The 26,912-nt window shown below is 45.0% G+C and overlaps 1 protein-coding gene across 2 annotated transcripts in view; it reads left to right on the top strand.

The window, feature by feature from the left end:
- The window catches only part of TRABD2A (TraB domain containing 2A), a 1,184,208-nt gene that overhangs the window by 637,959 nt on the left and 519,337 nt on the right, over positions 1-26,912 (top strand). For both annotated transcript variants that reach the window (XM_078677534.1, XM_078677533.1), the window contains exon 3: positions 11,280-11,426. In XM_078677534.1, the coding sequence (XP_078533660.1) occupies positions 11,280-11,426 (147 nt within the window). The remainder of the gene's footprint in view (positions 1-11,279; positions 11,427-26,912) is intronic.

Here is a 26,912-nt window from a genome sequence, read left to right on the forward strand (position 1 = left end):
TCAACTGCGCATGGTGTTGCGGAAAGCGCTGCGTCTGCTTGGGCTTGATGAGTCCTGTTATGGCACACATTCTTTTCGAATTGGAGCTGCGACAGAGGCTTTTCATAGGGGTTGGTCGAGGGAGGACATTATGCATTTGGGGCGCTGGACTTCCAACTGCTTTCAGCGCTATGTCCGACGTGAGGTTGGGGATGCGCTAGCGCCTGCTTCCGTTTTGCCTTTCTGATACTTCTTTTTCTTACAGGTTCTGTGGCTGGTCCTCGTTCTCCTTACCTGACGATATGGATTGTGGGACACTCCTTCGTTAAAAGGGCTCAACTTCAAGCTCGTTTGAATTACTTTGGTGCTATGCTTGGCTTTAATGAACGTTTATTTCAGGTTGTTTGGAAGGGTAGGGGGGGTATGTTGTGGAAGGATCTTATTCCAGCTCTTAACTCGTGGATAGCGGGGGGGGTTTGTCCGGATATTTTGGTTTTACATCTTGGAGAGAATGACCTATGTTCGGTTAAGGGTGTTGTTCTTCTTAGGACCATGAAGAAGGATCTTTCTTTGTTACACCAACATTGGGCTGGATGTCACGTCCTGTGGACAGAACTGATGCCGAGAAGGTGTTGGCGCAATGCGGTTAAACCTAAAGCAATTGACAAGTCTCGCAAAAAAGTTAATCTTGAGGTGTCTCGTTTTTGTCGAGATTTAGGGTTTGGTCGGATTGTTCATAGTGACATCCGTTATGATGCTGTAGATTTTTTCCACAGTGACGGGGTCCATTTGTCCCGGATGGGAATGGATTTGTATCTTTTGGAACTGCGGGAGGTGTTGTCCCGCTGTTTGAAGGTCCAACGTGTCTTGGGTTAGTGTGGTTTCCTTCCCCTCTTTCTCCCAGGTTTTCGGAGCTGTTTGGGGGGGCAGAAAGGTGGGTTTTCGTTGTTCCTCACCCACTGCTTTCTGGGTGGCGGATTAATTTGATTTGACACTTTTGGGCATGAGGGGAGTTGATATTTTGGAAATTGGATTTTGTCAGGGGAAGTTGTGCAGGTGGATTTCGGGTTTGGAGGCATAGGCTGGGGGATCTGGTCGGGCTTTGGCTGTAAGTGGGGTTTGGAGATTTGGTTTTGAGATTTGGTTTTGGGGCCTGTTGAAGTTATAATGTTGTAATGGGGCTGTTTATGGTTTTAATATGTGATGGGGTATGTACGGGTGGGGGCGGGTTTGACGGAGGGTGAGGGGCGGGGGTGGGAGTTTTGGGGGTTGGAGAAACAATACAATCAATTTGAAAAGGTTTAGATTGTTAGGCTTTTGCCGAGGTAACGTTTGTAAATGTGCACCTGTTTCATTAAAGCGGCCTTTTTCACACTCTACTTGGTCTAGTGGTCTGCTCACTCCCCCCCACCCCTCCCTCCCAAGGGGGGCTTGGGGGGGGGGGGGCAGCCGACCCCAGGGAGGTCCCCCCCCCCCGGGCTGTTTGGGAGGGGCGGGTGGGGGCCATCTTGAAGCAGGCCAATTTTTTGGGCTTGTTTTGGGCTTCATTTAGTTGCGGAGGAGCCCAGCCTATAAGGGGCTTGGGCTCCTCCTCCCGGCCACCATTTTAGGCTTAGGTGACCTGGTGGCCGGGTGTTAGCACAGGGAAAATTTGTCCCTCCCTCCCTCCCTCTTGGTTTTCACCCCCCTCTTTTTCCATTAGGGGTTTTTTCTGGGTTTTTTGTTAGTTTATTCTGGTAGTCTGTGGGCGCAGCTGTTTTGTTACAGGTGGACATAGGGTTCTTTGATTTGTTATTGTTATTCATTGTCGCTTGGAACAGGTGCGGTGCGGATTAATTTGATTTGACACTTTTGGGCATGAGGGGAGTTGATATTTTGGAAATTGGATTTTGTCAGGGGAAGTTGTGCAGGTGGATTTCGGGTTTGGAGGCATAGGCTGGGGGATCTGGTCGGGCTTTGGCTGTAAGTGGGGTTTGGAGATTTGGTTTTGAGATTTGGTTTTGGGGCCTGTTGAAGTTATAATGTTGTAATGGGGCTGTTTATGGTTTTAATATGTGATGGGGTATGTACGGGTGGGGGCGGGTTTGACGGAGGGTGAGGGGCGGGGGTGGGAGTTTTGGGGGTTGGAGAAACAATACAATCAATTTGAAAAGGTTTAGATTGTTAGGCTTTTGCCGAGGTAACGTTTGTAAATGTGCACCTGTTTCATTAAAGCGGCCTTTTTCACACTCTACTTGGTCTAGTGGTCTGCTCACTCCCCCCCACCCCTCCCTCCCAATGACATCATGCGGACTTGTGTGGGCCTCTCTTCGTGTCACACGTACATAAACATCTGTAATTCCACGAAAGAAGCTACCTCGTTATTCGCATTTGTATAGAGAAGGGACTACAAACATCTGAATCAAACAATTCGTTAAATCTCAGTTCACCGGAGAAGTCCATCTATCACCCTTGAAGGCCGATCCTACCAATGCACCTTATGGAGGCTATGTACTAGGCTCTGTAGAAAACCTGAAGTCAGAGTTCTGCATACTATACTGCCTGTGCCTGCACATGTGTGTGACTATTCGGGCTTATACATGCTGGTACTAAATGTTTGTGCACTTTGTATTACGTTTCAGGTAGCTACTGCAAACACAACCAGAAATGAAAGCGATCTAAAGCGTTCGCGAACTAAAAGCCCGGGAGTGGTGCGCGCGCGTGCACGTGCGCCACTGCGAGCATATGTTTTGAATAATCCCGGCTGTCAAGCCGCGATAATTCAAAACATATGGCCTCTGGTGCACGTAACAGACACCAATAGGCCATGGGCCTCTTCTCACTGTATACAAACAAATTAAATAAGGTGATGGTTACGAAAAGTAAAGATGTTCCCCATAACGCTTCTGCAATTCTTCCAATTTTGCTATATGCACATGATGCGGTATTGATGGCCAAAACATCGATGGCCCTACAAAGCAGTATGACGACATATTCGATTTATCTCAGATATAGATTCACAAGTGAATAAAACAAAGACCTTTGTTCTAACAGTCGGTGGGCACAAGCAAAAATTGAGAAAGCTTTTTATAGAGGGCAAAATCATAGAACAGGTGGACACATTTGTTTATTTAGGCATTCTATTTGATTCAAAATTTAAATGGACTGAGATTGTGTCAAACAGGGCAAATCTCATGACAAAAAGCATAGGTGCCCTATGCAAATTTTGATATAAATTTGGGCAGTAGTTTACTTAGCAAAGCCCATCACTACAGCCACATATGGGGCTGCAATATGGGGAACCACGCATGTAGCGGAGCTGCAAATCATTGAGATAAGTTTGCTAAAAGGATACTGGGTTAATCCCAGGAACTTGCAGCAACTTTATTGCACATAAGGAATTGGGACTGCTATACATTAGTGAAACGATCCAAATGGCCCGCTACTGTTGTGGCTATCAATCTGGAAAAGAGATATGGTCCATCTTCACCAGCACATCTCAAGTGATCTCATGAAACTTGATCGTGCTTTACCTATCCCCTGCTTAACGTATGTTAACGTATGTTAGACAGACACTTATCTCTATGGGCTTGGAAGATCTGTATAAAAATCCTAGCAGTTGTGAATCTTAACCTAAATTAAGACTGAAAGAGCTCTTCATAGTGAAAAGTGAACAGATAAGATGAGAAAGGTATAAATCAAAAAGCACAGTAATTACTTATTTGGCCTCACCTCCTGTGCTACGTGGTCAATCCTCTTATCTTTATTTTGTTGTGACTCCAGCACCGTTATTTTCTGATAAAACTGAGATTAAATTATGTTCCCCTGATATTGGGCTTCTCGGAAAACACATATTCACTAAACCATTCATCAGTATGTCTTTGCGATGCCTTATCTAAACAAACTACTTTCCATATCTTGTTTTTCTGTGTCTTATATGTGACGGAGAGGAAAAAGTTTATTGTCCCGCTGCTGCGTAAGCTCACTATGTGTGATTACCCCTCAACTATTTTAGTTCTGTTACAGTTAGGAACACCCTTTGTATGTTTAATGATGGCGTCTTTTTTACAAGCTGTCCTGAAAACTAGGAGGTTGCTAATTACTCTCATGTAATCGACGTTAGATAAAGATGGACTTAATTGTGCGTGACCTAAAAGGTGAGATAAGTTCATCTACACCCTGCTCCTATGTTATATTTAAATGATTACATTGCTCAGTATATACGCTAATTATCCCTTCGGTAAAGGGTTGGTATTTTACACAGGAGCATATTATGATTATTTTATAAAAATATATATAATATTTTAAACATCTTAATGAAATGATGTTTTATTTGATACAACGTGGACATCTTGTATTATAATGTTTTTAGTAAAGTATTAATTGTTCAAAATGAATTATATGTATTTTTATGCATTTTTTATGCGAAATAAAAGCATGATTGATTGCCCAGTGGGAGCAGTGTGAAGAAATGAAAAATTGAAAGTGTCAACATTGGAAATATGAAATGCATGTTTAGTGTAGACAATTAAACTGGGTACAATTAATGCATGCTGACAGCAGTGTACACCTAGGTTTTCCAGATATGTTCATAATTTCCAAAAACATTTTCTAGTCATTAAGTTTCATTTAATAAATGCGTGCATACAGGGCTTATTATAGTCTCAATTTTCATAGACCTAATTTGACCAACATACTTGAGAGCAAGGGTTTGTAAAAGGAAACCCCAGGAATGGGAACACATTCTTTAACATAAAGGGAGCAACCTGACAACCTTAAATATGACGTGTTGGTACAGGGGAGATGCAGATTCTAAACAGGAGTATCACATGAGTGTGATTATTCAAAAGAAGCAAATATAGGAATATTATTGGAGCGAGCAATGTATTGTCAGTTACAGATAATTGGGTGAGCATGACAACTTGTCTTCCATCACCCAGTAGTAGGGGTTTCTTTAAGGAGAAGCCAAGAATTGAATGGGTACTCTCACTTTCCTATTTTCAATACATAGAAGGGGATTTCCTTCTTATTTCTCAGTCTGTTCATCCGTACCATCATCCATATGGGCACATATGTGTTAGGTATGTAATCGTATGTGTTGGACCTGTCAGCCCTAGTGTGGTCTTACCCCGTTTTTTTCTCTTTTCACCTCATTTTTGCCACCATCTTTTTGTTGAACCTAGGCCTCTGGGCGCCTTACCACTGCCAAACAGTGCTGAGGTGCAGGTGCTCTCTCCTAATAACATGGCTGCCACAGGCCCCTGCTACTGAGGAGTGGCCATTGTACATGCACGGACCAGTAGTTAGGAGCAGGCTGGGACATTCTGCTACTGTATCTTTTCCGTCCCGCCTTTTTGTCCCATAGACAGACATATAGAAGCTCCTGGAACCTTCCAGCCCAGGGAGGAGTTATGCTTTGCCGCCTTTCAGGAGGGTTCCCTGACCTTGGGGTATAAGAGGAAAGGAGGAAAACCTGACTAGTCAGTTGGGGCACCACTGGACCTGGGGGAACCTCTGCCGGAGTATAGGCTGTTGGGCCTAGGGGGAACCTACACTACTGAGACTGACTGAGCTTAGGCCCTGCTGGACCCAATATAACTGAGGGACTCTTCCAGCCTTGCCCAGTGAGGGGCAACCCCAGGAGACCAACTCCAGTGTGCTGCAGGGAATCATCCTGCCTCTTGTGCCTGCCAACTCAACCCTCCATCTTTCCCTCAAGATACTGCAACCAAGGAAACCACAGCCAAGATCCACTACCACCTGCGCTAGGACTGAAGCGCTGAGGATCCTGTGAGCGCTGATGCTACTGGGTGATCACCAGGTAAAGAGCTGCGTAAACCAAGCACTAGTCTGAAAAGCCCCTGCTGCCAGCGCTAGACTGAGAAGCTTTGCTGCCTCCTGCTGAGGCTATGTCCCTTAAGCGCTATAGGGGAGGAATCTGCTACCTGTTGCCAACACTGATCCCCCCGAACCTGCTTGTGTGACAACTTAAATGCTGTGGCTGCAAGAGCATTACAGGCCCCGATCACCCCCGCAGCCCCGGTACCTGCGATCCAGCGCTGTGTCTGTAAGAGTGCCATCTGCCGAAGATCACCGCCGCGACACAGGTGCCGCGAAGTCAGAAGCGCTGTGTGCCCAGGCCGCCCAAGAAGAAGAGCGTGCAGTCCTTTGCACAGCCGCGGTCCCCGAAGCGAAGAGAGGGCCACCGCAGGTGCTGGGTATGCCGCGCTAGGCCCTGAAAGTGCCTGAGGAGCGTTGCGGGGCAACCGGGGTACCGGCAGCGTCACAGGCCTCGCCCCCGGAGAGCTGCGCTCCCATTGGCTGCAGCCGCCGTGCTCCCGAGAGTCGCGCCCGGATTGGCTGCTGCGTCAGTCCCAGTGCGGAGGCGCCGGTCCGCGTCAGACCTTCACGAGAGGAGCCCCGGAATTCCTGGGTGCAACCCGCGCCGGCGACCCAAGGAGAAGATTGCGGGGTCCGTCATCCTCGCTACTGCCCCCAGAGCGAGGGGAGGGCCGCCAAAGTTTGAGTCAAGGCCGCACCCCGCGAAGCTGTTCCCGGATTGGCTGCCGGGCCGGAAAGCAGGAGGAAGGCCCGGAACCTACTCGAACACCAGAGAGGGGGCTCTGAAGAGAGCGGGAGCCCCCCCGGACCTCCCCGGGCGGGGCAGATAGCGCAGAATGATCAGAGGAGATTCACCTTTCCCCTGTGCCAGATAACACCCCAGAGAGGGACGCAACCTCCTCGTTAGTAGAGATCCTGCCACCTTTTGGAGCTGATGTGAACTGGGCCCAGAGTAAGCGCAGAACTGCCCTGATTAGTGATGAACTGGGCCTGAAGGAGTCCGCACGCCCACACTGAGTAAGAGCCTGGTGGGTGGGAGGTGTTGCTCAGTTGTGTTCACACTGCCTCAGAAGTAGGCCCTGAATTGATCTTTGCATAGGGACTGTTATTCCTAGAACACACCTGCATAGGAACTTTTGCCTCTATTGGATGTGAACCTAGGAAAGTTGTGCATGTTGCCTATATGATCCCCATGCCTATGAAATGTTACTTGGATGATCCCATGCATAGGAAATGTTATTGATGTTATATCCATGCCCACAAGGTGTTGCATTCTATGACCATGCATATAAGAACTATTACCTGAATTGAATTCATGCCTTGGAAGTGTACTTGCATTGATTTATGGTTATGAGAACGGGTTACCCTGTTTTAAGTGAGAGCCCAGCGTTACCTACCTGAACTTAAAGTAGATAAAGAATCTGATTTGATAAAACTACCCTGTGTGGTGTCACTTCCTAGCGTGCAAGTTACTGTCTCAGTGTAAGTGTGTGCTGCACCACTGCTTTACACATTACCTTAGGGTCCCTCCCTGCCTCGCGCCAAGCTACTGTGTTGGAATCGGTGACCCCCGTTTTAACAGTATGTGTTTCCCTTTTTCATATGTCTTTACCTCTATGAATATGGGTAGATGAATGGGTCCACATGGTCACGTACATATTAACATGTACCTGCAATTCTGTTGGTCTAGGTTCAATCGTATAAAGCACAAAAAAGGAGGATCAGGGCCAAGAAACCTGCACCAGTCGGTTATCATTTAATATGGCTACAATTATGGATAAAACAAGGTGCAATGAGCCTGGGATGTGACCCCCCCCCCTACGTCCCAAGAAAAAGTGGCAAAGAAACCACTAAAACAAATTAAACATGAATGGCCCTCACTCAAAACAACAAATAAACAATTAGTGAAGGCAAATTGTTGTCCATAATCAAGCACAAAGGAATCTGTTGGTGTCTTCACAAATGAGAATAGCAATAGTAGTTTTGATTGTAGAAAACGGTTCCTTTTATTCTTTTCATCCATCAATCAATTAAAATACAGCACACAATGGACAAGACTGCCGACCCGTGTCGTCCTCCTAAGGACTTCTTCAGGGCTTAATAGGTCAATGCCAATGTTCAGAAGTTCATAGAGGTGTAAGATCGATCTTATTTTCTGAACCAGACACCGCTTTGGACATACGGGGGACACATATCCCACAGGCTGTATCACTTGTGGAGACAGATACATTGTGCTTTCTTTCCTTGTACTTGGGATCGGATATCTACTTGATTTTAGGAGAATTACTATCTACTTACGTTTTGTAATCTCAATCTGATTGTTCACACAAGAGTTATACCACTATGAACTTCTGTGCAATGCCATTGACTTATAAAGCCCTGAAGAAGTCCTTAAGAGGACGAAATGCGTCTGCAGTCTTGTCCATTGTGTGCTGTATTTTAATTGTTCTATGGATTAAAAGAATAACAGGAACCTTTTTCTACAATCAAAAAGACTATTGCTATTCTCATTTGGGAACACACCAACAGATTCCTTTGTGCTTGATTATGGAAAACAATTTGCCTTCACTAATTGTTTATTTGGTGTTTTGAGTGCAGGGCCATTCATGTTTAATAAGTTCAATTGTATGTTTATGTCTGTGACTATGTACCTGTATGTTTTAGATCCTATGGGGCGCATGCATCATTGTAAATTGCATTTGCAAATGGTGCGAATCGCAAAATTCGGCCATTTGCGAATGCAATTTCAACTTTTGAGACGCATCATCATTTTTGTACTTTTCGCAATTTAAGAAATCGCAAAATTGTGATTTCTTAAATTGTGAATGCATTTAAGGAATCTCAAATTGAGATTCCTTAAATACAACGCATCAGACTTAAAACATTAGCGATTTCGCTAATAAGGGGAGCAAATTACCATGAAGTTGACCTTCATGGTAATTTGCGAAAACTTTGAAAAATGCACTAAAGTGCATTTTCCAAAGTTCCCTTTTACACACACACATGCCCTTGGGGCATGTGTGTGTGCAAGATGCACTTATAGGCAGATTTCAGGGGTGCAACAGGATGTCCTTTGGACACCCCTGCACCCTTGAAATTGCATTCTCAATTTGCGATTCTCTAATGGAGAATTGCAAATTGAGAATGTCTTCCCATTCATTCCTATGGGCCTCTAGGCCCATAGGAATGAATGGGGAGGTATTCCTTAATTGCGATTCTCAATTAGAGAATCGCAATTAAGGAATTTTAAGAAATCGCTATTTCTTTTGCGATTTCTTGATGCATTGCAGTTTGCAATTCCTTAATTGCGATTCCTTACTTTTTGCAATTAAGGAATCGCAAAAAGCAATATTGATGCATGTGCCCCTAAGTGAATAAATACTAGCATGTATGATGGTTAGTGTATATGGGTATCTAAAGTGAATTGGCTTGTGTGCATGGGTGCTTGTATGTCTTTTTTTCTGTTTGCATGAATGTCTAACTGTCTATTGATTTCTGTACATTGTCTGGGGCGAGGCTGAGTCAGTGAGATTTCAGGGGTGTAAACCTCAAATTTAAAAACAGTGGGAGGCTGTATAGCAGGGTGTGCTAATCCAGGAGGTAGATTACCCATGAGAGATCGCAAACCTGTGAGTGCAGCTTTCCTTTTTGAATCTGATACATGGCTTTTTACCCAAAACTATTTTTGGTAATTATGCTTCCAAATGATTTGTTAGATTTTGTTGGTGAGATAATCCAAGCCTTCCTGGGGAATTTCGGGCTGCCTTAGAGCTCTTCCTCTGTGCAATAAGGGGTTGGGATTAAAGCATCTTCCAGTGTTGCTTTTAGCTCATAATCTAGCTCTGCAATATTAAGTATACAAATACCAGGAGGATTGTTGTGTTGACCTAATATCCTATTGCATCTTCCAACTTCCCACTCCTTAAAAAAAAAAATGCACAGAAAGAGGGTTATTGATATTTAGGTTGCGCTCATGCACCCATAACATAATGTAATTGTGGGCCCAATCGAAAAAAGCCAGATTTATTACCAGAGATGTATGCCTGTCAAGTATCCACCAAGTGATACCTAGCTTTTACCACTGCATAATTGTGCGTCACAATTTCATGCACTGGGGCGGGGTCAACCATGATTTGTCTTGCGAGTTTGTGAACTCCTACTAACTTGGTGGTCATTCTCAATATCCTGTTTGACCCTTTCTCACCTGAAAAATGGTCATAGATTAGCGAAAGTAAAGTGCCGTACTAAATCTGGTTCAAGGTGGGAATGACACTGGAACATCCCAAAATTTTGTGGGTTCAGAGAAGGGATTCTTAATAAAGAAAAATGTTTTCTATGTAAAGAAAAAAATACAACTGCAAAGCAAGTTTTCCCAGTGACAAAATATATTGTTTGCACAATCTGCATTTGGGGAATAGTCAAATACACAACCAAAATATCACATAACATTGCCAGTAATATCCTTGGAAACCTGAGACTGGCACAGATTTCCTAGCCTATGATTTCTTCATTAGAGTAACGATAGGGGTGCAGGATTACAACTTAATTTCTTTCTTTCTTTGTGAATCCATTACTATATATCTTTAAGTTCCTGATCCAAAAATGAAACAGTTAAATCCTTCTCTTAATGAAATGAGGACATTGAGAAAACCCAACATTGATATAATCAGCAAACCCAACTCAGCACCCCCAGACCCTACTGTAAAGCCAAGAATGCTTTCATATGAGGGGTTTCACACCCCATACACTGCCCATCTCCCGATGCTACGTTCGTCTCCATGTCCACAGTATGTTTGTTAGTCTACCAGCATGATGCTCTGTTTGGCTACTGACCTGTGTGCATGGATACCTGTCAGTTTCCATGTCTTTATAGTTGTTTTCAGTCGATTTGTTCATCCTGTCTAACCACCCTCTATGTGCTAATCAGGCCCCATGTCAAACATGTTAATGTATTCAAGCAGGGATATGATAGGCATGAATCTCCGTAATACACCTTGACGTTCCAGGAAAATGTTCTGATTAATAAGGAGGATCATAATTGATGATAGTTACATCATAGCAAGGATATTATCATGGTGAAAGTTTGGCAGTGTCACCTGGCCATGTGTGCCTCCTTGTGTGTTGTAAGATTGTTTGTACAAGTAATGTACCCAAGCCCAATCGATTATTTTCTCACTGTTTCCATGATTGTTCTTTGGATTCTGCCTTTAGAAACTTGTTTCATTTGGGACTATTCGGAACAAATATTTTGATTTTGAACATACTCTGTCAATGATGAACTCATATAGCTCCATCGCGAAGCTCCAGAAATCTGCACCAGTGTTTTAAATGAGATCTGTCAACAAGTATCCTCTCCTGATATAATTTGGCAATGGTACTGCCTAACTTGTGAGTGCTGCTTAATGCCCACACAATGCTCTAAGGTTAGACAGCTATCTCTCACCTTTGGATTAATATATCCTTCTGTTATTTTACTATAGGTTATCTTTGCCTTAAATCAGACACTGTTGCAGCAAGAAAGTCTTCGAACTGGCAGTGTCCAAATCCCATATACTACAGAGGATCTCATCAAGCACTATAACTGTGGCGACCTCAACTCCATCATCTTCAACCATGAAACCTCACAGGTGAGTCACTGTGGCTTGGAAATTAACATTGCAAAAATGCATCTGGTAGGCTTGACACGGTTAAAAAGTTAGAGGTACCTGGACTGTTCCTCTGCAAGTAGTCCTCAGTCTTACTTTTACAGACCATTTGTGGCTCCTAATTTAATAAATAAACACATTTGATTGAATGAGGGAAATTTTTCTCTTGTCATTCATTTTGGGTTTGCAGACCCAAAGCCAAGTTCATGGACCCAAAGACCTTGATTGTAGGCCGTTGGTCTTCATGTCCTAAAAAAGTGAAGGAGCTATAAGATGCAGAGATCATCCTGTGGTTGAGGAGAAGGTCTGAAAAGGAAACCCCTCGGTCCAAAATTGAAAAAACTTTTTTGAGTTTGTGGACACAGTATGAGTTTACAAACGGTAGTAGCGCCAACAGGGCACATTAATTTCTGAGAGTTCACAATATTACCCTAAAACATAAGAACAAAGAAAAAAATAGAAATAAAAAATAAATATAAAATAAAAAAACATAAAATAAATAAATGAATATAAATAAATAGTGCATAAAAAAATAGAAATAAAAAATAAAAAAATAAAAATAAGAATAAGAATAAAAAATAAATATGAAAATAAAAAATAAAAATAAATAAATAAATATAAATAAATATAAATAAATATAAATAAATAAATATAAAAATAAAAAATAGAAATAAAAAATGTGCAGCTCCCATTTGGGTGCCCAAAGTCTCAGTGGGTGGAGAAGAAGTTGACTTTCTCAGGGCAGGTAGGGTACAGGGGTTGACCAGTTTGGACAAAGGGCAAAAAGCAAACTTGCACAATTGGGTTTCCTTAATGATCCATATATCTCCAACATTTTACCTGTTCAAGCCCATCGGAAACTTTTTTGTAACTTACTGTTTCACGATCTACTGATGAAGCGAAGTAACTTCCAAGAGTAATGTATTTTGATGCAGAGTTTGGTGTACTTCCATTAAGCTCCTGTTATTTCAGCAGAGTGAAGATTTCTATGGGAGTCAAAATAGGAACTGTCAATTTGCTGAGTCCCTAGAATGGGCATTTCGCACATGACAAAAAAATCACTGAAGATCAAGATATATCCCCTCCCTTGAAAGCAACAGGGTGCAAACTCCTCCCCACCATCGCTTATGGGGATATGGCATTTAGAGACAAAATGCCAATTGGCTAGATAGGGCGCAGTTTTCCTGTTACCGAAGAGTCTTTTCACTACCAAACTACACATCATTCACTCAAATTTGGCTAGAGTTTGGCCTAACTTCGCAGCACTGGACACTCAAAGCAAACGTTTAGCCTACAGACTCAAAGTGAAGCAGGCAAAGAGTTACACGTTGAAGAGTATTATCTGGGAAGTGATAAAAATCTGGTAACAAATTGGCACAAGTATCTAAACGTAGCTCTGGAGACATTGGAGGCAAGCAATATCTGGGCCAGCAGCCTACCGGTGCCTTTGGCTGTCAAATTACTGATCAAAAAAGTGAAGCTAATTTACAAACGGTAAAGTAATGGGCACACAGAGGGACGGCCTTAATGTTGCATGAGCCAGGAACCCCCGTCCTACCTAAACCTTGCCTCTGGGCTTTAATTTGAAACCTCAACTAATTGGCTTACGGTTTGGATTAATCCTTCTAAAATCCTACAGGTATGGACGTAGGGCGCTGGAGGCTTTCGATAGACATTGTCGCCTCTGTGCAATGGGAGAAAAATTATTGACACATGTATACTTTGCATCTTTGACAAATTGCTCCCATTAAGGGTGTTCTGGATTCTGCCGGTGTGGTGCATTTTAAATATCAGGACCTTCTGAGGTGCTGTAGAAGCCTGCTTGAGAGGTGATTCAGCCAATGTTGCTGCCCGTTTTGTGAAATTGATGCAATCTGCAGCAACACATCTTGGGGTCCCTCAAGACAGGGAATCTCCTCCATGCTGAGTCTTTCACTTCAATAAAGATTGTCTCGCCAGGGTTGGGAAGGCCTGTCAACAAACTTGCCCCACATCGGACTGTGAATAACGGTCATAGGGGGATAAAAGGGATTTTTTCTTTTTAGATTGTGGAGTAAAGAATCGCCTATCACTATAATTCTTTTATTGTTTTTAAATCGTTTTTATGCTGTTGGTATTTTATCTAATTGTGTATTCTTATCCTGTTGTGAGGAATATTAATTACAATGATTTTATTTAATTGCTGAAATAAAGACTTGTCCTCGTCCAAAACCTCCTCCTACTGCTATGAGCTTCAAAACAAAATATAAAAAAAACATAAACAAAAAATACTCTAAAGCCCTCCCTTCTATCCTCAAATGAATTCTATATTTCACTATATTAATTCACTCCTAATCCTTAATGAGTTTCGTAGTAGCGTGCTACTTGCCGAAAAAGCACTTCAACACATCATCAACCGCCTTAGAAAAGAGGAACAGGGAGTTAAAAGAAAAAATCTAGGAAGATTTGCTCCAGGTTGCCAAATCAAAAGATAATTCTTTTTTGGGGAAAAATAATAAATTACCCATTTCTAAAAGAGAGAGGAGAACCAAGGATTGAGAGAGAGAGAAAAACTCTGTTTATTTAGACCTTAGTCTTTAAAACCAATTGAGTAAAATTCAGGGTATTGTACATAATTAGTTATTAGTAAAACAATATACAGCTTTTGTTAAAATCTTTAAAAGGTATAAAAATGTACAAAACATTCTACTTAAAAGCTAAATCGTCTTGGACGTTTAAAATCAAGGCTATTCGTTATCTTCAGCAGTGCACCACTACAGTATGGAGATTAAAAAGATATTAATACCCATAGGACTTGTCCCGTCTAAGTTACTCTTCTTCTTTTATTGTATGCAGGGTAACTGGGGTTTCTCACTGCACTTCTTTGAGCTTTCCCCTGACCATTGGATTTATTTAGGTTCTCATAAAACAGGGGGACTGGATAGAACATTTGAATACTATTTTTAATCCAGAAAGTAGTATTTTGAATTTGCCATGTATACATCTATATCAAATTGATGCTGTGGATATTCCTGACTTAACTCTAGAAGAGGTCATTAACGCCATGAACAAAGCAGCAAGTGGGAAGGCCCCAGGCCCAGACGGTGTTCTGATATTTATAAAGCACATGTCACTTTATGGGCCTGATGCTGGTCCAAGTATGTAATTCCACAGCAAAGGGGTTTCTCCCTGCTTCAGGGACAGAAAGTACAGTAGTCCCAATATTCAAAAAGGTAATAGAGGGGACCAGAAATATTATTGTCCAATATCCCTCATGGACTCCAGCGCTAAATTAATGGGCAGAATCCTCCTGGGTAGGCTAAAACAAGGGGTGGAGGAAAAACACATACTTACCGATACACAATATGGGTTCAGGAGTGATATTGGAACAATAGAACAATGTAGAACAATGTGTTAACCTACATCTTTTAATTAATAAATATGCAGTAAGAAGGACAGGACAGGTGCACCTATGTTTTGCAGATCTGAGCTGTGTGTTCGACCTGGTAAATCATAACAAACTTTGGGTAACACTCGCGGATATGGGAGCCCCTCCGGGTATGATTAATTGCCTGTCCCAATGTTACTCTTACCTTATCGTGCAGCTGCGATACGGACCAAATGGAAAATGCACAGAAAGCTTTAAGGTCACTCAAGGTATTAGACAGGGCTGCATCCTTCCTTCCTTGCTCTTTTCACTCGACATAAATGGGGTGGATGAATGTCTAAAAAAACTAAAGCTGTTGTCCCCATGGTTGGCTCTCACCCTGTCCACATTTTATTATATGCAGATGATGTAGTCCTCCTATCTAGAACAGCCACTGGGCTGCAGCTCTTAATAGATACTTTTGTTAAATGTATGGATAATTAAGGTATGAAATTTAACTTAAAGAAAACTGTTGCTAAGGTAGCTGGAAAAGGAAGAGCAAAAAGGAGGATACATCATTTAAAGGGGGAGAGGTTAGCAGAGAGACAAATATTCACATACTTGGGAATCCATTTCCCTGCATACGGGTCCTGGGAAAGCCAATTAAATATATCTAAAAAGCAATTTCTAAGAGTGATAGCATCAATTTTTAGGTTTCCCAGCAAAAAAGGCCAAAAACCAATCAGAGAAATTCTGACGACGTACAAAAGTAAATGCCTCCCAAGTGCTGGTTATTGTGCTGCCCTATGGGGATACACAAATTGTGCCAAGCTGCAAATACTAGAGAACTTGTTCCTGGCCTGATTACTGGCTGTCCCGAAATCAAGTTCAACACATAACACATAAGGAAGTGGCAGTTCCTTTTTTAGAGGACGACCTATATATTAGACTCATTATTCTGTGGTACAATATATGGAATAAAACATGGACACAGTTTACAAAGGCAGTAATCTTAGATTGTTTGAGGCTAGATGGCTGGAAGAAAATAACATGGCTGTCCTATTTAGATACCTATTTAAGAAAAATGGGCCACGCCATTGGAGTCAATGATACAGTTAAAGTCCTTACTTATTTCAAAATAGACGTTAGGACTATACTTAGGGGACAGATAAATCAATCAATCAAAGAATTTGTAAAGCACGCTACTTATCCGTGAGGGTCTCAAGGCGCTGAGGGGTGGGGGTAGGGGGCCTCTAGAGAGAAAAAGAGAGAGATATTAAAGAAAGCAAAAGACCTACGGTAGCAGATACTTTTTTTATTTTTATTTATAACATTTTATTGAGCACATCAGATTGTACAACATACATTGCAAAGGATTGTACTGTGCAGAAACATGCCCAATTCGAACAGTAAACACAACAACACGTTGCCGATATATGCAGCAAATGGACGATGGTACAGTTCGCAACCCCCGCCTGGTTGTTACAGACATATCAATGAATGCAGCTGCAATGAAGTAATCACCTGAAATAAAGGAGAAGAAAAACAGAAGAAAAAGACTTCGTCCGAGTGTAAGAAACCCCCCCCCCCCCCCCCCCCACACCCACAGACTGCTTCACAGCCACTGCCTTACATGGAGTCTGTTTCAGTAGAGGCCAATAGATATTCTCTTAGAGGGCCCCAGATGTCCTTTGGTCTGGAAGAAACAGGCAACTCCTCCGCATATAGTTCCAGTTGTTCGCGACAAAACACCATGTCCTTGAGCCACCCCTCTGTCTTTGGACTCAACCTGCTATCCCATGTAAATACTGTTCGCCATTTCGCCAAAAGAAGGGCAACTCTCACAAACCTACCCACCACCCCTTTTTATGAGGGACATATCCTAGTAAACAAACTCATGGTATGCACTGCAAGTCCAGCCCTGTCATAGTGCCCAAAAGCTCGAGGACCTTCTCCCAGTAACTGTGTACATTCTCACAATGCCAAGCCAAGTGGAAGAAGTCTGCCCCTTCCGCACCACATCGCTTACAGCGATCTACCTCCCTGAGTCCCATCGTACAGAGCTTCCTGGGTGTGTGATAGGCTTGGTGCAAAGATTTCAGTGAATAATACGCAAATTGCTGTTTGACGTAAGGCTTCCTGTCAAGGAACAGACCTGCGCCCACTCCATGTCAGTGAGAGGTGGAACCACAATCATGTTCCAGTGCACTAAGCTCCTGTCCGGGGCACGGGTCGTGTCCTCTTGGACTATTTTATATAGTTTTGTGATCAGCTGTGGGTGCAGTAATTACCAATTGCAGTGCTTTCAGTATTTGGGGCTCCGCAGGGAAACTCGCAAAATGATCTTTCACCGCCCTTCGTAGCCTGAAATAGGTGAATTGAAATAAAAAGTAGGGTTCTGCATGTACTCCAGATCATCACTCATGATGTATGAACCTCCAGGGTATAAGTCTCCTAACCGGTCAAGGCCGCCATTCTCGGAGCGCAGTGACTGAGCCCTGATCCTGAGTAATGGACAGAGCAGTATGCCCCGCGATGGGCAGGTGCATATAAGGGAAGTTTGTCCGACCGCCTACCGATAGCCTGCCACGCATTGACCGTAGCGTCAATCGTGTTAATCTCCTCTTTTGGCGTATCGCGTATAAAGATATCCCCACTGGACGGTTGTTAAAAATCAATGCCGCAGCTCTGTGACTCTGACGAATTTTACGCGCCAGCGGCTCCAGTACGATGGCGAAAAGAAGTGGGGAGAGCAGGCACCCCTGCCGTGTGCCCCGCTCTATCTGAAAAAGGTTCCGATGTAAGGTCACCCACCCGGACCCTAGCTGATGGATCTGCATACAGCACCTGTATCCAATGCACGAAAACCATAGGCAAACCCATCCGAAGTAGGACATGCAGCATGTAGCGCCACTCTATGGAATCAAACACTTTAACAGCATCAAGGAGCACTGCAACCGCGGGCAGGTCAGGGTTAAGGACATGAAACATGGCAAAGATCGTGCGCAGGTTGGGGGTGGCAGACCGACCCAGGATGAACCCAGCCTGGTCTGGAAGTACTAATAATGGCATCAAAGGTTGCAGCTTCGTGGCAAGAATCTTTGCCAGTATCTTTGTATCTAAATTTATAAGGGACAAGGGTCGGTATGAATCACAGCGCTCGGGAGGCTTATCTTTTTTCAAGAGAGTAATAATCAGGGACTGTCCCATCGAAGGGGGGAGGATGCCTGAGTCATGTGCCTCCACATAAACATTCAACAGATGCGGCGCCAAAAGATCCTCATAGGCCTTATAGAATTCAGCGCTCAGGCCATCAGGCCAGGGGTCCTTATTATTAGGTAGAGCCCATATAGCCTCTTTGATATCTTCCTCCTCAATGGGAAGACCAAGGTACTTTCTGTGAACATCAGAGAGCCATGCGCAGGCCGTGTCATCTAAGTAATCATTCATGGCCTTCTCGTCCATACCACCCCGTGACGAGTACAAGTCCGCATAACATGTTCAAAATTGGTCCACTATGGCCTGTTGGGTATGATATTCTATGCCATTAGTGTCCACTATACGGTCTATGGGGGGGTGATAGCATCCTGCCCGCCTCCCACCCTCACTGTAGGATCGCGCCACATGCCACTTGGGCAAGTACCTTACTTTGGCGTCAGCTAGGGCATTATACTCCTCAACATATTCATGGATTTGAGCCAGCCATTCCCTAGACGGTCTACGCTGATATTCTGCCTCCAACTCACCCAATCGTACTTCTAAATTGTGGAGTTTGTCCCTAATATCTTTCAGAATCCCCACCGATGTGCCAATATATGTCCCCCTTATCGTTGCCTTGAAGGCGTCCCAGAGGATCGCCGGACTCTCAACCGAGCCTAGATACAGTTAAAAATATTGCACAATGGCCTCTCTTATAGTGTCAGCAAATACTGAGTCTAAAAGGGACTCCACCTTAAACCGCCATGTGAACGGCCTGTGCAGTGTGGCAGGCACATTCAGTTCAAGGAGAACTGGGTTGTGATCAGAGAGGGTCCGTGGTAGCGTTTAGATCGCAGCTACCCACCCATTCACCTCCGCACTTAAGAGCCAGTAGTCAAGTTGAGACCCGCTGTTAAATGCAGGCGTAACAAGAGTCCCTGTGAGCACCCCTTCATTTCGCAAACGCCAGGCATCGACCAACCCTCGCTCCAGCATAACATCCCTCACGCACTGCGCAACCCTGACCATGCGCACCGCAGTCAAACCGGGCTTATCTACCCTCGGATTTAGATAGGTGTTAATGTCGCCTCCCCACATAATCGCCACTTCCGGCCAGCTACGCAAAACATTAAACATCTGAAGATAAGGTGTAGTGTCATCCACTACAGGGCCATACATATTGACCGTCACCAACACGCCCCCCAGTTTCCCCAATACCATCGCCCAGCGACCCTCCGTATCAACACTAGTTTGGATGGCTGTAAATGGGACCCCCTTTTTAACCAGAATGAGGACCCCTCGGGCATAGGTGGAGAACGAAGACGCCAGCGACACGCCACCCTCCCCTCTGTATGCTTACTAAGATGGGTTTCCTGTAGAAGGGCAATTTTTACATTATGCCTATCGAGTTGCGCTAGTACTTGCCTTGTCTTTTTAGGGGTATTTAAACCTCGGACGTTCCAAGTGATGCATTTATATGTTACATTCGTCAGTTATTACAATAAACATCTGCATAATAAGAGCAGCAAATTTCAAAGCAGGTAATCATGCAGCTACTGAGCAGAAGAAAGCGAACTGCCCCCATATACCGTACCATGTTGAAGACAGCAATCGAACACATCCCCCCTCCCCCCACCCACTTCAGCGCCCCCAATGTGCTAAAGGCTTGACCCATGTAGAACTCCCAACCCAATAAACACATCAAAAACATATAATTCCAGTGGGGATCATCCATGAGGACACGTAGCGGCCATTACCACTCTCACAGCTAGTAGGGAGGGGGCCGCCGACATCATTTCACTTGAAAATATGGTAAAACATGCCCCCACTGCAATACAATGTACATAGGCCATACTGGGCAGCCAATAAAGTACTACAACAGGGTAGCACCATCTAAGGCACAGTCCCACAGCATGAACATGATATGGTGATCCATTACTTCTGTGTTCCGGACCCAGAGGGGCTTAAGGGGCCGCACCTATATAGTATGCCGTGGAGGCCTTGCGTAACGAGAAGCAAACCGTGCTCCTCCAAAAACAGTCTCAGCACAACACCGCCCAGCTAAAACCAAAAGGACGGGGACTAATAAACACAGATATATGATACGACCTGCTTCGCCCTCCTTGTTCACTCCACGATGTCCGATGTATGAGCCGGAGATGCCCGTTGGCGTTGCAGGGATTTGGCATGCTCCATGGCATGCTTAGGATTAGTGAAGATGTTCGCCTTCTCTGCAGTTCCAATACGCAATCGTGCCGGATATAGCATGGCATACGGGATATTTTCCTTCATCAGCAGTTTCTTGACAATGTTGGAATTCCTTTCGAGCAGCCTGTACCGCCGCCGTGAAGTCGGGGTAAAAGGATAATGCATTCCCTTGATGAACTATCGAGCCCTTCTGGCGAGAGATGCGCAGTATAGTGTCCCTGTCCCTGTAATTAAGCAAGCGGACAATGATTGGCCTCGGAGAAGCACCAGGCGGAGGGCGCGCCGCCAGAGACCTGCGTGCCCGTTCCACAGCAAAGAGAGGCGACAATTCATCTTTACCACATATCTCCTGCAGCAGCGTCTCCATAAAGTCCTCCAGACGCCCTATGTTGGTGGACTCAGGAAGGCCCAAAACGCGGATATTGTTGCGCCGTGAGCGCGCTTCAATGTCCTCATTCTTGGCGCGGACAACCTCCAAAGGTTTCGTAATGTCAGCTGGTTTTTCCACCACCTGTTGCAGGCCGTCCTCCGCATCCGTGATGCGCTGCTCTGCCTCACCGATGCAAACTGCTTGCTTGTCAAGTTTCGCAGAGAAATAGTCCATTCTGCCATTGAGGGCCTCGATTTTCCCATCAATTGCCTGTAGGCTGGCCTGGATAGCTGCTAGTGATTTTTCGAGCGCTGTGGAAGCTGGTGGTGCAGCCTCTAATTCTGAGTCCGAGGCCCCGCTCTGGGTGGTTTTGCCACCCTTGCGCAGTTCAAATGTGAGGCGCGGATGCGTCTTGTCTGGCTTCCCCATGTCTCCGCCGTTCACCCAGCCATGCAATCAGCTTCGAGCCTAGAATGTAAAAGCTGAAAGCCCCCGTCCACCAACGATAATCAGCCACCAAATGCGCAATCCACCAAGGCACCATAGTGAACCCAGCAGCAGGACCCTCAAATCTGCCCGCGGTGCCAAGTAGTGCAAGACGGAATAGCCCGAGAGCACCTTCAAAGGGCCAAGACCACCAGCGTCGTGGACCACTGTGCCTCACACCTCTGCCGCTCCACCGTCAAGGACAGCCAAACCAGGGAGCAGCTCGACAGTCTAAGACCACCCGCAGGCACAGGTGGTGCCGTGTAGTGTTCCCTCGCAGCCCCCCGAATTATGTAGACAGTTGCACACAGGCTCCGCAGCTCCTCTGTAGTCGCACTCACCGCCTAAAGCCTGCAGCGCGATGTCAGATATACTTGGCACACGTAGCTGCCGAATCCACAGTCCATCCGACTCGCAATCCACAAATGCGGCAGGTGGGGGCAGATAAAGTAGGCACTGCACTCCAGCGGCAATCGCGGGACGAGGCCAAACGCGGCAGCACCACCAGAGGGGAGAGGGGAGAAAACACAGCCGCGGCCCACACCCAGCAGCGGGGCCGGCCGCTGTCGTGACACGGACCCCCGGCTCGCGGCGCGGGGCCTGGTGGCCACCCCCACTGCAGTCTCCACCCGCCAGGACGCCTCCGCACACCCGCAGCGGACCATGTACTGACGGCCGCAGTCTTCCAGCTCCCTGACGTCCTCTCGCCACTCCCGCAGCGTAGACACACACGCCGCTGATCCCAGCAAGCTCCGGTCGCGGCACACCAGCTCCGGTCGCGGCTCACTATGGCGCCATCACACCAGCGCCTGTGGTTCCCAAAATCCGGACCCTGTGGTTTTCCCGATATCGAGGTCCAATACCCGTGTCACAAAATCTCAACGTAACGAGACGATTTTAGTGTCTACGAACCGATAATGATTAGGACATCATTCCTATGTATTTGCGTTACAATCGAGGGTTGCCAACACCCCTAAATCACAGTTTCCGTCCCATCCCTTAAACTCCATTTTGTGAACGGCATCCATCTTGCATCTTGCCCTCATGATAAGTCAATTAAAGGTCGAGCTTGATCCAAATAGACACGTCCACCTTTCGTGACTTTCCCCTGACCTGTCCCAACTGACTCCACTGTCTTCGGCCAAACCTGTTTAGGCAGCTCCTCGCCCAGTGGCCGAATACGATAGCATCTACGCATAACATTCCACAAACCATTCACTACATACAGCCCATGTTTCCATCAAACACGCACCTGTCCCCGTATCTTGTTTATGGCCCTTTTTATGGCTGGGTTGTACCTTCCTTTATTGGTGGTTCATCGATATCTGATGGGAGTTCCCGGTCCAACTGGGTAATCTATCAGCAAACTGGACATCTAAAATATGGGCTTGCTTACATGACTTCGCTCTTTGTATTGTTGTAGAAATATGTGTGTTGCCATACCATAAACTCAAGAATTCTTGCTTGAAGCCATATATTTGATATATAAGGAGACGGCTGGTTCTGTAAAAACGAACAGTCTCCCAAGAACCTACTCTCTGTGTGGTGTACTTCTGGGACACGTGTTACTTGGTAGCTACCAATAAAACTTGATCTTTGACTGCGACTAGAAGACTACGTGTTTCTGTGGTCCGGAACAAGGGAACTCAGAGGTCTTCGGGTGTTATCCCCTGACACCAGCGGGTTCCTAAAAACCCGTTACCTCAGTTGGCGCCCAACTCGGGGCGATATCAAGCGGTGACGGTCCAAGCCAGATGTTCGTGAGGAGCTGCGTGTGAAAATTCCGGAGGACGGCCAGCCACTTCAGCGACCCCTGTATGTCGACGTGGTTCCGAAGGTCTTTGCTGCGAGGTTCCCCGCGTCCCGACGGCTACGAAGGACTGCTGCCCTGACTATCGCCTTGTTTTGGACCCAGTGATCCTTGGTAGAGCGAAACGATAGACGAGTCTTCTAGCGACGTCATCGATCTTCAAATACTTCAGTTAAGTATAAGTGGAGCGTCTCCTAGTCCTTAGTTTGTTCTTAGTTTTTGGTATCCTTGAGATACGACTTGATTTGGAACTTGCAAGCCCCAAAGCCGAAGGACTCGTGTATTCACGAGAAATATCGTAACAGATAATCCTTTGAAGTTTGAAGCTAGACTAGTGAGCGAAGATGCCTGGTTTTAGCAGACTTGGAAACTTGTTTTGTCTTGGTTGTAGTAAGGACTCCCGATTGGAGGATTCCTGTCCGGTCCCTCCAATTGGAACTCCAACGTATGAACTCTATGTAAAGCACGGCGTAGGTCCTATAACATATAACGAGGTATGGATAAAATACACCCGCAAGGATGGTGTTTTAAAATGGCCCCAATATGGTAGTTTCGACCAAGAAATATTAGATAACTTAGAGGTCAAATTGTTCAAGAAGAAAGCCCGGCCGGCGATGTTTGACTCTTTCCGCTTATGGCGCAAAGAAGCCAAACAGAAAGAAATAAGATTAGCAAAAAAGAATAAAAGAGGTATGTCAATGGTGCAAGCTGCCGTTGCATACAGAGATAACGAGGAAGAGCAGGAGAGCGAACAGATGTTTAGGAGCAAGAAGCTAGCGATGTTACCCGATGTTGCCAAATAAGGGACAAGGTCAAAAGGAAGGATCCGAGAAGGATCCATTAATGTCCCACCTATTAAATTCTCCGCCACCCTATGCACAAAATGCCACAGCACCTCCGCAACCTTTCGTTGCACCTTTGGTAGCTGTAATACAGGCTCCTTTACCGCACTCACCGGCTACTCTTCAGCTGGCTCCTGTTTCTTTGGCACAGCCTCCTCAAGGCTCACCGATCACATCTACTTCTCCTACCGTCCCTACTAAAATTTCGCCTAGCGCACCTTCTAGTCTCTCTGATACTCGTTCTACGAACATTTCTGTTTCTGCTTTGCGTGACTCTGTTCTACTACCAGCTATTCCTCCATTTTCACCTTCCGTCTGGCATAAAATGGCCAGCATTGTTACTAACTTTCCTTCACCACTTTTTCGGTCGCCTAAAACGACCCCTAACACGGAACGAAGACAATTACGAAGCCAAATGCCTGATTATCAGGAAAGGGAAACATTGAATAAGTTAGCACGAAATTGGGCTATGGATACAGCGAGATATGATGTAGAGTCTGTCATGAACGTTTTCCGTCAATTGGATGAACCAACGCAAAGATATGTCTTTGAGCAGATGTGTGTTTTCCTGTGTGAGGATTTGGAAGATAATGGTCAGAAGAGCAACCTGCAGGAGTTGTGTAGGTTACGATTTAAATTTGGGGAGGGTATGATAGTTGGTCCCGATGTTGAAAGAGCAGTAGAGATATTATTATCACATCGAAGTACAGGTGGTAATTCTGGGTCATCCTCTGACAGTGGTACGTATAGTAGGAAAAGAGCGAGACAGTACCCTATGAGAGAGGTTCCTCCGGTTTGGAGGGAAGGTGATGCAAACGCAGTTCCACCGGTTCTGCCTCATTTCCAGCGTGTATGGGTACATGTCCCCTGGAAAAGATCAGAAGTTTTAGCGCTCAAGCAGACACTACCCGATCCCCGTAAAAACCTGACTGGGTATTATAAGGAGTTGTCCCAAACAGCAAGCTCATGTATAATGAATTTAGCGGATATAGACATGTTGTTTGGGAACATTGTTCCACATCCTTTATGGAGTAAGATACGTCATACGGATCATGACCAAGAATTAGGTGACTCATGGGCAAACATTGCGACTACAGATGCTAGACAAGTCGGTGGTTTCAAGCCTGAGCCGTTGATAGCTGAACTTCCTGGTAGAATTATTGCATACATGAAGACAATTATGCCTGAAGTACGTGTAAACTGGGACAAGCTATCCGCGTGCAAGCAGAAGAAAGACGAGAATGTGTCTGACTTCTTTACGAGATTTGAGGAAACCTTCACTGACCATAGTGGTCAGGATATGGCTACCGAGGGTGGCCAAAGACTGTTTGTAGACAAGTTTGTACACAATTTGCTTCCTGAATTGTGTGCTAAACTAAAAGACTCAGAAAGTGCTTGGGCTGTCTCTACGTCAGTGCAGATTCTAGCAACAGCCCAGTACTATGAAAATAGGCGTAAAGACGAATTAGACAAGGCAGACAAAAAGACGAAAGATTTGAAAACTAAAGTTCTTCTCCAACAGGCCTATCAGCCTCGTATGGCTAGCCAGCCTAATTATCAACAGAATCAGCAGTACTCTAGAGACGCGCGAGGAAACGAGCTTTCCCATCAGCGTCCTACGTATGGCCCGAATCAATGTGCGTATTGCAAAGAAGAGGGTCATTTTAGGAATAATTGTCCGGCTCTTGCACGACGTTTAAACGGTGCACAAGGTGTAAGGGGAAGAGGTGTTCAGCATGCCTCTAGAGGTAGAGGCCGTGGAAATTTCACTCAGAATATAACTTCTTTTCCACCTCAGAAATACATGAATAGCTTTGATCAACAGGGTAATTCATCGTCCAAGTCAGCTCAGTACTATGCTGACGACTATTACACCGAACACGACAATGAGGGTAACGATCGCTAGGACAGCCACGGACAAAGAGAGGGAGTTGTTTCAGTTCCAGTAGATCAGGATGGACCTTATGTCGAGGTAATTACCTCAGGAGTGTCAGAGCCATTTCTGCTGGATACTGGTGCTACAAAAAGTTCTATTATGCACTCTAAACTTCCTGGCGCACCTTTGTCTGGCGAAATGAATGTCTCAGTAGGCTTCTCTGGCGCCCCTGTTAGAAACCCGATATCTAGTCCTATTTCCCTTTTTGTTGGCCCCTGTGAATTAGAAGCACCCCTCATTCTTACAACAGGTTGCGGTGAAAATTTGTTAGGATTGGATTTGCTAAAGAGGTTGTACGCGACTTTGTACTGTTCTCCCTCGGGAGTACAGCTTACTTTAGGGAGAAAAGTCATTTCTCCAATGTACTTGTCAAAAGAAGGTATCCCAACCGAATTGTCATCACTTCCAGATATACTATGGGCTAATGGTTCCAACGATGTAGGTCGTTTAGAGATAGCACCGTATGTCATAACTTTGAAAGCAAACGTCAAATTGCCACGTATTCCCCAATACAAAATTTCTAACGACTGCGAACAGGCATTGTTAACGATCGTTTATGATTTGATCGATAAAGATGTTATCGAGGAAACAACAGGAAACATTTGTAACAGTCCAGTTTTACCCGTCTTGAAACGTACTGATCCTTCACAGCCCCCTGTGTATAGGTTTGTGATTGACCTCCGAGAAGTAAATAAGGTAGTTATACCGCAGTTTCCAGTCGTCCCCGACATTACTGCTTTATTGACAATGGTTCCAGCTTCAGCAGCTTGGTTCTCGGTGATTGACCTGAAGAACGCTTTCTTCAGCATCCCGATCGCCGAAGAGAGTAGAGACCTTTTCGGCTTCAATTTAGGAGGACGAAGCTTCCGCTTCAAATGCGCTCCTCAAGGCTACTGCGAAAGTCCATCAATATTCAGTCAGGCTCTGAAAACACAACTAGACACAATTGTACTGCCAGATGGGTCAACATTGATTCAGTACGTAGACGATCTACTGATCGCTGCAGACACTGAAGAGATTTGCAAGGAAGCTACGTTGTCGCTATTACGTCACCTATGTGACATGAAGCACAAAGTCTCCCTTTCAAAACTGCAATTTTGTCGACAAGAAGTAACCTACCTAGGTCACATCTTATCGAAGGAGGGAAGGAGACTGACACCAGAAAGAATACAGGCAATCACAGAACTAAGTGCCCCAAGGACACAGAGAGGTGTTCGAGCTTTTTTGGGCATTACATCGTACTGTAGACAATGGATACCGAATTTCTCACTA

This window comes from Lissotriton helveticus, chromosome 2_1 (genome assembly GCF_964261635.1).
Source record: "Lissotriton helveticus chromosome 2_1, aLisHel1.1, whole genome shotgun sequence".
NCBI lineage: Eukaryota > Metazoa > Chordata > Amphibia > Caudata > Salamandridae > Lissotriton > Lissotriton helveticus.